The following is an 11,099-nucleotide window of genomic DNA, read 5'->3' as shown; positions in this document are numbered from 1 at the left end:
TGTATAGCAGATACGTTTTTAAAATGTCTGAATATTTTCTTATTTATTAGTTTGTTGCACATATTTTCTGGTTTACACAGGACCACTTTGGTAAATCATGTTAACGAGGAACGTTTAACGGAAGTACATGGGCATGAGTTGGCAGACTCAGACATTTCTTTAATTCTTAACAGGCAACAGGCGGTTAGTTTTTGTAAACATTGCATGAGTCATCAGACAGCACAATGAAATACTCATAAATTCCCTGAATATCTTTTGGCAACTTCATGACTTCACGAACTTTAGCTAATGAGGCACCTTACTAGATGAATCCTGCTACACTCACACTAGGTTCTTCACTTATGACATGGCTGTCAGTGCGAATTATAAGTATTCTTTATTGTGATTCCTGATAGTATCGATATTGCATGTCATTGTCTTGAGGAACTGGTGTGAAATCACATTGATTTTGTCTTTCTTCTTTAGTAATCATTCAAAATTATTTTATTTAACTTCAGTTGGGAAGCGTGGCACCAAATCACCAAGGTCATTAAAAGTGCTTTTTCACAGAAATATCAGACGACCTCTTAGTTACAGTACTGATCTCTGTAATCCAAGGGGGCACAAACGACTGCTATCTAGCTGAGGTCTGCATGACTCACATTTCTGACGTAGAAAGTAATCAAAAATATTTTTCGCGAAAGAAACCATCTGCCCACACTGACAGTGTAACATTTAGTTGCACTGCATATACACCTTACCAGTCTTTGCTGTTTTCAAACTTTTTTGCAGAACTACACTCTCTCACTTTCGTGGGTAGCAGTGATCACGTCTCTGTTTTCTTAATGTTGGTTTCACTAGTACCTGTACTTGTAACCAACTCCTTTTTAGCTCATGTTTCAGGAACATTTGTTTTAAGAGCTATACCAGCCAATTTTCACTGGACTTCACTGTAGACGAGAGAAAGAATCATGATCACAATTAAATACAACACTACTGATGCTGCAAGGAAACAAAGAACTCTGATTATTTGTATGCAGAGCGATTATGTATTACCTATTTCACTCTGGCTCCTTGGCATCGCCTTCATCTTCTTATGACCATGAAAGTCTCTCTCCATATCCTCCACCCACTGTGGCATTTCGCTCTCACCTCAAGCACTGTGGATTCTTTGCTCCAGCTCCCCTATATGGCCTACAATATAATTATCTAATAATAAAAAACATATACACACAAAAACGACGGGAAACAAAAACATTTTTTTAGAATATACACTTACATGAGATCTGTGATAGCTCCTGCATTCTCCAGCACATATCCCTTCCTGTCCCCTTCCTTTGTATGCCAGGAAATCATCTACATCTACATGGATACTCTGCAAATCACATTTAAGTGCCTGGCAGAGGGTTCATTGAACCACATTCACAATTCTCTATTATTCCAATCTCGTAGAGCGCGCGGAAAAAATGAACGCCTATATCTTTCCATAAGACCTCTGATTTCCCTTTTTTTATCGTGGCGATCGTTCCGCCCTATGTAGGTCGGTGTCCAGAAGAGAGAGTTGGTGATTGCAATATCGTGAGAAGATTCCGTCGCAACGAAAAACGCCTTTATTTTAATGATTTCCATCCTAAATCCTGTATCATTTCTGTGACACTCTCTCCCATATTTCGCGATAATACAAAACGTGCTGCCTTTCTTTGAACTTTTTCGATGTACTCCGTTAGGCCCGTTGCACACTTAGGCTCGTTGCACACTTACGCGGATGGTCCGCACTCCGCGTTCCGCGCGCGTTTGGTAGTCACGTATTCCAATGGGGCACCACACAGTTACGCGGACGGTCCGCAAGCGGCGGAGCCGTCCGCGAAACCCTTGCGTGCAAGGGCTTCGCGGACCGTCCGCGTCAGTTGAATACACAGAAACAAGTTGGTGCGTGCACAGTCCTGCGGATACCGCGCGCAGTAGGAGCAGAGCACCTCATTTCAGCCATAGCGTTCGACTAGTGTGGTAAATACGGGTGTGATTTAAGAAGTTTCCAGAATGTCTTGTGAAATCGATACAGACATGTTAATTGCCGAAGTTGAAGGAAGGCCTCACCTATGGGATCCATCGCATGGGGACTACAAGAACCGTAAAATGCGATTGAAGGCGTGGCTAGACGTCTGTGCAAATATAATATTCGGCTTTGAAGGTCTGAACGAGGCAGATCAGAAAAAGTGTGGTAAGTAGAAGCATATTTTCCTTGTGTTTTTATTTTAGTTCTATACAAAATACAATGATTTACAATTAGGCCTATAGAATTATAGACATTCACAAGTTCAGTTTATGCACAATACAAACATTTATTATGTAGAAAAACTGTACACAAGCGCAAATGTCTGTCATTGAGATAAGTGGCATGTGTTCAGTGAATTTTTGATTCCTGCCAGGGCACAGCTCCTCTACCGACAAAATATTCTGCAAATTTATCTCGTACAGTATTACCCGATTTACTGACAGGTGTAGTTCCTGCCACATCTTCGAAGCCGGTAACATACAGGGTATCTTCAAAGTTGTATCCGTCTCTTACTCGAACAAAATTATGCAAAATGCAGCACGTTTTGACAATAGGTACTGCTAGATCGAGCATGTCTTTCTCAGTGGAGAGAAGTCTTCCGAAGTAAGAGTAATTTCAGATGTGCCACTGGGGAGTGTTATGGGATCGTTGCTGTTCACAATATACATAAATGACCTGGTGGATGACATCGGAAGTTCACTGAGGCTGTTTGCAGATGATGCTGTGGTGTATCGAGAGATTGTAACAATGGAAAAGTGTACTGAAATGCAGGAGGATCTGCAGCGAATTGACGCATGGTGCAGGGAATGGCAATTGAATCTCAATGTAGACAAATGTAATGTGCTGCGAATACATAGAAAGATAGATCCCTTATCATTTAGCTACAATATATCAGGTCAGCAACTGGAAGCAGTTAATTCCATAAATTATCTGGGAGTACGCATTAGGAGTGATTTAAAATGGAATGATCATATAAAGTTGATCGTCGGTAAAGCAGATGCCAGACTGAGATTTATTGGAAGAATCCTAAGGAAATGCAATCCGAAAACAAAGGAAGTAGGTTACAGTATGCTTGTTCGCCCACTGCTTGAATACTGCTCAGTGGTGTGGGATCCGTACCAGATAGGGTTGACAGAAGGGATAGAGAAGATCCAACAGAGAGCAGCGCGCTTCGTTACAGGATCATTTAGTAATCGTGAAAGCGTTACGGAGATGTTAGATAAACTCCAGTGGAAGACTCTGCAGGAGAGACGCTCAGTAGCTCGGTACGGGCTTTTGTTAAAGTTTCGAGAACATACCTTCACCGAAGAGTCCAGCAGTATATTGCTCCCTCCTACGTATATCTCGCAAAGAGACCATGAGGATAAAATCAGAGAGATTAGAGCCCACACAGAAGCATACAGACAATCCTTCTTTCCACGAACAATACGAGACTGGAATAGAAGGAAGAACCGATAGAGGTACTCAGGGTACCCTCCGCCACACACCGTCAGGTGGCTTGCCGAGTATGGATGTAGATGTAGATGTAGATTGACATTCAGGGGCCGGTGAAAAACCCTCCACTTGTGGCTTAATATTCCGGAAGTACATTCAATAAACCTTCGGGCTCGGGTAAGTCGGTAATTGAAAATCTTATTTTTGTGAGTCATGTTTTTTCGCGCATACGGCCTTAACACATGTTGTGTTAATGCGAAGCCTTCGTCTGCCACAAGAACATATGGTACTGGAGTGTCGTGTGTACCTGTCAGTGGCTTTGGTGGGGGTAACGCTAATTTTCCGTTTTCTATTTTCCTCCAAAAGACGCTGTTTTTAAAAATATTTGAATCACAGTTCCTTCCGTATCCTCCTACATCAATGAACGTGAAACAATAGTTAGTGTCACAGATGGCCATAAGAATAATGGAGAAATAATTCTTGTAACTGAAGAAAAGTGATCCACTTTTGATAGGTTTTACTAGACGAATATGTTTTCCATCCAGGGCTCCGATGCAATGATGAAAATTAGCGACATTTTGGAAACCATGCAGGCATGCATTCTTCTCTTAACGTAGTCCAAATAGTGGCGCTCACCTGCCTTGTAATCTGTCGAATTGTTGATGCACCCATTAAATAAGAGTAATGGAGATCTGTAAATGTGTTTCCCCTTCCAGGATACCTGTAACGTGTAAAGCATATATTTGATACTTACGTACATTCACAGAGGAAAGTAGAATTAATTCTAGGTATTACGTCGGCTACGCTGACATAAAACCTTAGATGTATTCCTTCTCAAAATAATATATGTACGCGTCCTTCGTAATAAAAGACTTATCGACCTTGTTATTTCAGTTGACAAGGTCCAGACGAGATGGAAAACTGCACGGGATGCCTATTTTAAAAGCCTCACTAGAATAAAGCAAACGAGGTCCGGATCAGCAGCAACTAAGAGACCAAAATACATCTACCATGAGCAGTTACACTTTCTTGACCATCTCCGAGTTGCACCGACAGAGAGTAACTTTGACTCAGTATCGGTCGTGCAAGATAATCTGTATAACAACAATGCACTCGCAGAAAACAGTCGAGACGAACCCTCTGAAGAACAAACCGATGATGTCCGACTGAATTTCAACACCGAAAAACAATCCTTCCAGAGGAAGAGGCCTATCAAGAACACAACATTTGAAGATAATTTACTTACATTATTAAAAGATGGTAAGGAAAAAGAGGAAGACGACGACCGAGCAATCTTTGTTTCGCTGTTGCCCTCTGTGAAGACATTAAATATTGATCAGAAGCTATTATTTCGTACTCAGGTACTTCAACTGCTTATGTCGATTAAGCACACAAATCAGGCTAATTTAAACATACACCCCCCAGCTCCCATCAGCTCTTTCCAGTATCCACCGACCTCTTTTACCTACGCCCCACCTTCAATATCCCAACAGCATCCTAACCAATCAATGCCGTACCGCGAGGATCCGTCCGTACAGACACAAGTTGCGACTCGCCATCCCTCTCCAGCCCAATCAACGTCATCATCATCTTGGGAGATGTTATAAAAATTATTGGAATTCAGTAGTAATACAATACAAATGTAAAATTGTCTATTGCCAAACGAATGTAATACATAGCTGTAGCAAAGCTTTGAATGATTAAATATATTATTAAAGTAATCGTCATCCGTATACATATTCATATTCTTACCTTAAGGTTACTGCAACTCGTTCTGTCTGAGTAATAGGTATCCTTCTGAGACTTTCAATTGTCAGGTTGTCTTGTATTTTGCCGACAAGCTCGTCAAAGCAACAAATAGACATACGAAAATATGTATGTATTGTCTTCGTCTTTGCGCAATTCGGAATACAGTGTGACGAACGCTCCTTTCGTACATCTTCGTTCCACCATAGGCTGCACCCAAAACCGTCTCTCGCGCGTGGAATTTCTCTTTTTGTATATCATATAGGCTGAAATGACTTTTACTTGCAGCGAGCTCATCTCTATAGATCCGATCAAACAGAACGATGTGTTACACCACAGATGAGATGCAGCACAGTGCAGGGAAGACCTTGTTCACTCGACTGCACAGAACCGCGCGCATCCGCTCGACTGTGTGAACCATGACGCGGGTCCGCCAACCGCGCGCGGAACACGGAGCGAGGACCATCCGCGTAAGTGTGCAACGGGCCTAAGTGTGCAACGGGCCTTAATATAGATAAGTCCTATCTGGTAAGGAGGATGGACATGCGTAGTGTAGGCAGTCTCCTGAGTGGGTCTGTTACATTTTTTTAGTGTCCTGCCAATAAAACGTAGCCTTTGGTTAGCCTTCCCCACAACATTTTCTATGTGTTCTTTCCAATTTAAGTTGTACGTAATTGTAATACCTAGGTATTTAGTTGAATTTACGGCTTTTAGATTAGACTGATTTATCGTGTAATGGAAGTTTAACGAGTTTCTTTTAGCACTCATGTGGATGACCTCACACTTTTGGTTATTTAGGGTCAACTGCCACTTTTCGCACCATTCACATATCTTTTCTAAATCGTTTTGCAGTTTGTTTCGATCTACCGATGACTTTATTAGTCGATAAACGACAGTGTCATCTGCAAACAACCGAAGACGGCTGCTCAGATTGTCTCCGAAAATCGTTTATATAGATAAGGAACAGCAAACGGCCTATAACACTACCTTGGGGAACACCTGAAATCACTTCTGTTTTACTCGATGGCTTTCCGTCAGTTACTACGAACTGTGACCTCTCTGACAGGAAATCGCAAATCCAGTCACATAATTGAGACGATATTCCATAAGCACGCAATTTCGCTACGAGCCGCTTGTGCAGTACAGTGTCGAAAGCCTTCCAGAAATCCAGGAATACGGAATCGATCTGAAATCCCTTGTCAATAGCACTCAGCACTTCACGTGAATAAAGAGCTAGTTGTGTTTCACAGGAATGATGTTTTCTAAATACATGTTGACTGTGTGTCAATAGACCGTTTCCTTCGAGGTAATTCATAATGTTCGAACTCTATATATGTTCTAAAATCCTGCTGCATATTGACTTTGATGATATGGGCTTGTAATTTAGTGGATTACTCCTACTACGTTTCTTGAATATTCGTGTGACCTGTGCAACTTTCCAGCCTTTGGGTACGGATCATTCGTTGAGCGAACGGTTGTATATGATTGTTAAGTATGGAGCTAATGCATCAGCATACTCGGAAAGGAACCTAATTGGTATACAGTCTGGACAAGAAGACTTGCTTTTATTAAGTGATTTGAGTTGCTTCACTACTCTACATTACTCATGTTGGCACCTGTTCTCGATTGTATTCTGGAATATTTACTTCGTTTTCTTTTGTGAAGGCATTTCGGAAGGCGGTGTTTAGTAACTCTGCTTTGGCAGCACTGTCTTCGATAGTATCTCCATTGTTATCGTGCAGATAAGGCATTAGTATGTGAAGTAATAGAGCATGGATAACTTAGAATTTCTGATCTGGATCAACATTTAAAATTAAAAGCATTGTACTCACCATAGCAGCAACTCCTTGCCTTGGGAAGAGAGCTTCAAAATAATTAGTAGGAATGGTATTGAAAATACGTTCGTCATTCCTTCTTGTTGGCAAATAAATCTATCACTCTTGAGCTGACATTTACAATTTTGCACACAACTGACCTTTCACAGGGTAGCTTTCCTAAGGCACTGAGTCGCTTTTCTTGCATAGTGTTTCGTAGAAACGTTTTAATTTTCTTGAGCAGTGAAAAGCAATGTCCAGAATGGCAACGATATTAGCAATTTCAAAGCTTTAACAGTCTCTTCAAAAGTATCACATAGCTCATCTTTTAGAATCTGCAAAAGAAATGGAACTGCGCAGGAAACTGCTCTCATCTCAGTCCTATCATAGGAGACATGAACCTCTCTCTTCAACTTTCTTTTCTTCAAAAGTGAATGTGTGTCGTAATCACAAGCGAATTGTCTGGCAAATTTGTTATGTATTTGTCAAACTGATTTATATCAAATAAGTTGGTTGCAATAAGGTGTCCAGTGAACTGAAAATGTAATTTTATTTTAGAACAGATGTCACTGCATGCTTCCAAAGCATCTCTTTTTTATAACTATCAACAATCTGTGGTCTCTTGGCAGGCGTTGTTTCCTCATTTTCAAAACTAATATAGTAAATGATGAGGACAACGTCACCTCTGACGTTTTGCATTCCCATTTCAAAGTACTGGATGTCTCGCTATGCTTTAGTCATTCCAGTTACCTTCATATGAAATTGATTAAAAAGTAGCCCATTTGCCTCGCCACTCATAACGTTCGCGCTGTCATAACTCTGAAATATTACTTTTGCTCCATTATCGCCAATTAAGTGCTCAGTTTCTTTCAGGATATTCTACGACATAGCATGAGCTTCTTACTTTATGTATTAACAAGGTCATAATCTTTCAGTTACGAACTTCGACATGGTACACTTCCAACAGCAGTAGTTCATTCCGAACGGTCATAGAAATAACTTTTTAACACTGATGTTTGACTGAAATGTTTGGAGTTCTTTATCCAATTCTGCACTAAATTGAATTAGCTCACAAAAACTTCCTGTATTTTGATAAGTATCAAATTCATCGTGGCCCCTGGTAGCCAGTTCAAAGCAACACAGAGCTAAATACAATTAAATTCAATGTGTATCAGTTCTATTCTACTTGTTTATTGTGGCTGTTAATGTTTGCCTATATTGGGAAATCAATTTCTGCTGAATGTTGGTTTTGCTTGGAAATGAAGGACTCAGAACGTTATTCAAGTGTCACTTTGATGTTTCATGTAGTTCCATTTTAGTCCATTTATGACAAATATCAGTTATTCTGGAATTACTTCAATAAACATCTCCCTGAAATAACACGCAAGGTAAACAGAATACAGCATCGTTTTCTTCACAGTCACAAATTCATTTGTTTTTTTTTCTTTGGTAAATTTCTGGATTTATTTTGTTTGTTAGTACAGATTCAGATTCGGGAGTGGCCTAGCTTGCGTTTTTATTTTATTTTTTTCACTTAGTCTCCTGCTGGAAAATGGAATTTTTAATAGTGCGCTTACTTTGTTCATGTTTATATTTTCACAGTCAGATCAATTTTCACTTAAAGAAAACACACTGTAAACAGCTATGTTGTGAAATATACAAATACAAAAATAATGCCTCTGATGTGATTCAGAATCTAACAGCATAATTATCTTCGAAATCATATACTTTATTTTCAATAATATGTAAGTGTATTGTTTCTGTATTCGATTAAATTACACATTAATTTGCGTTTCGAATTGTACTAGCATTAACTTGCAGCAAGATTCTAACACTGCATAAATTGAATTTTCAGCCCCGAGTGTATTCTACCATTGTCGCTAGGTGGCAGAATCGTGCACCGCAGGCTCCGTATTGTACTGCTGCCTAACGAAGGGAACGGAAAGCTCTGAGTCAGAGCAAGCTTGGCGCAACTGACACCTTAGAAACTGATAGCTTAGCCTTTTACACAGCGCTTGCGAGCGTAGACAGTGTCAATCTGAAGTTGGCTCCACGCTTCTGAAAACTACCGGGTGGAGCGCGCGCATGCAGCTTGACGCGCCTCTTCAAATCACGGACCACATTCTCGGAAACACTGTTTTTTACGCAATTTATATCGGCTTCTGTTTCTTTCGTTTTCATATAAGTGGGGCCGTAACGCAGCGGTACTACCATACAAACCGCCCCTGTCGCACAGCCAGTCTGTGCCGAGACTTCTTTGAGAGACCTCGGGATTTTTGATTCTTTGGATAGTGATAATCTCGCTAAGCTGCCTGATGTCGGGATATCTGTGCAGATGTTAACTTTGCTATAGTTAGTGTATTTACTATGTAGCATTTACTAAGTTGAGCAACAGCAACAACTACAGCAGAAGTTGAAGTAGAAGTAGAAGCCGAAGATGAAGATGAGTTTACGGTAGAGCAGGGAAGTGATCCTATTCTGTTCGTGATGATAAATAGTAAAATAAGGTGAGCCGTTAGCATCGTGTAGTATTAGTTTCTGTTACAGTGTAATTAATCAATTATATTGAGGATTATTTGATTTTAACACACTGTTGTTGACAGAGTTTAGAAACTGGGAACCTGGATGACAGATTTGATTCGCTGATAATTGTATGCATAGAATCCCCTTTATTGCAGTCTGATATCAAAGTACACATTCGCGTCGCGTGTCAATCGCTAGTACTTGCTTGTATGGGAGAACTCATTCTAAAGCTTGATTTGAACTGCTGTGCTCGGACGATGTTTCGGGCCATGTATGTATTCCATAGGTGTGAGGGGTGTCTACTGTCATTATTCTGTAATTAAAGTTTAACTGATCTAATACTGTATATTTGCAACTTGTCTAACTTCCACTAGATTATTTTGACCGGAGAGCGATGGGCCCTTTATCGATAAAAATGCAGGAATCACTGTTGTATATTTATATTTCTAAATTGGCATGAATTGATTGTTAGTATATCTAGAACGACAAGTACCAACAGCTTGAGTCCTGAGCATAAAGATAAACATATTTGGACATGGACTAAAGTTGTCACCGTTCAGCCCAGCGCTACTTACGATCATCTAGTTATTTCATTTCACCAGAATTATATATAATCCAGGTACGGGTGTATGTGACAAATCCATGGATTTTTTAAAATATATAGCTAGGGTGCGGTCAAGTGTTTTGTTTGTTCTGTTGGTTGGCTGTCAGACGTTGGAATGCTGCGTTTTGGAGTGTAATGCAGCGCCTCTCCCCTGCCTCTCCGTCTCTCTGATTTATTGCATATAAATCTGACGAATGGATTTTTAGACAAAATAGCCAATGTTGAGTAACGCCTGGAGCACCTGCCGCACAAGAGTTGTGTTGCAACTGGTTTAAGCATGTGGGGCTTAATCTTAGTCATTGTTTCATTCCTTAACTATTTGTGGAAGTTGAATGGATCCTCAAAATAAAAACAAACCTGAGGTCATGGAAAGTGCCATACATAAGTATTAAGCACAGTATTGTTGCCAAAGCTCGCTGCGGTGCAGTGGTGCCCAACCTTTTGGTTTACCTGGACCACAGTGGAGGAAGATGAATATTTTTGGACCGCACGTAATATACATAACACCAACAGTAGCCACTGAGCAAAAGAAAAAAAAGGGGAGGGGGGGGGGAGTTGGGGCGCAATGGGATCGGGATAAATTAATGAGGGAAGAAGGAATAGCATCGTGTTGCAGGAATTTCAAATTGAAAATATTAAATTTATCACCGGTAGTGACATAGGTGCTCACTTCTCGAACCACACTGATTTTAGCTGCATGCGAGCCGTGGGAGGGACACCTCTTCTGTGGGGGTGAAGGGAATAGAATGGATAGAGCCAGCATCTGATTGTAAGTATTTATGAAAGTGAAACTGCCGTGTTTTCTAGGTAGATACAAACAGTTTTCTAATTATGCCGTAAATATCAATGTGAATGTATTTGAACAAACAGTGGCTGTAGTCAGATAAGTTAACAAAACAAATTCTATAACAAATTAAAAAAAGCTTATTGCAAATCATATAAA

The 11,099-nt window shown here is 40.3% G+C and overlaps 2 protein-coding genes across 3 annotated transcripts in view; both read left to right on the top strand.

Annotated features, from left to right (window-relative positions):
- Window positions 1-2,019: 2,019 nt before the first annotated feature.
- On the top strand, window positions 2,020-5,076 carry LOC126249482 (uncharacterized). Its single transcript, XM_049951134.1, has 2 exons — window positions 2,020-2,200; window positions 4,364-5,076. The coding sequence occupies exons 1-2, from the start codon at window positions 2,020-2,022 to the stop codon at window positions 5,074-5,076; spliced, it is 894 nt and encodes a 297-aa protein (XP_049807091.1).
- A 4,273-nt stretch (window positions 5,077-9,349) lies between these two features.
- Window positions 9,350-11,099, top strand: part of LOC126248973 (caspase activity and apoptosis inhibitor 1-like) — a 190,931-nt gene continuing 189,181 nt past the window's right edge. Inside the window, exon 1 of one of the 2 annotated variants that reach the window (XM_049950527.1) lies at window positions 9,350-9,536. The gene's annotated coding sequence lies outside the window, so the exon portion shown is untranslated. The remainder of the gene's footprint in view (window positions 9,537-11,099) is intronic. The other variant, XM_049950528.1, reaches the window with a different exon arrangement.

Source organism: Schistocerca nitens, chromosome 3 (assembly GCF_023898315.1).
Source record: "Schistocerca nitens isolate TAMUIC-IGC-003100 chromosome 3, iqSchNite1.1, whole genome shotgun sequence".
Taxonomy (NCBI): domain Eukaryota; kingdom Metazoa; phylum Arthropoda; class Insecta; order Orthoptera; family Acrididae; genus Schistocerca; species Schistocerca nitens.
This window is presented reverse-complemented; position numbering and strand designations above follow the sequence as displayed.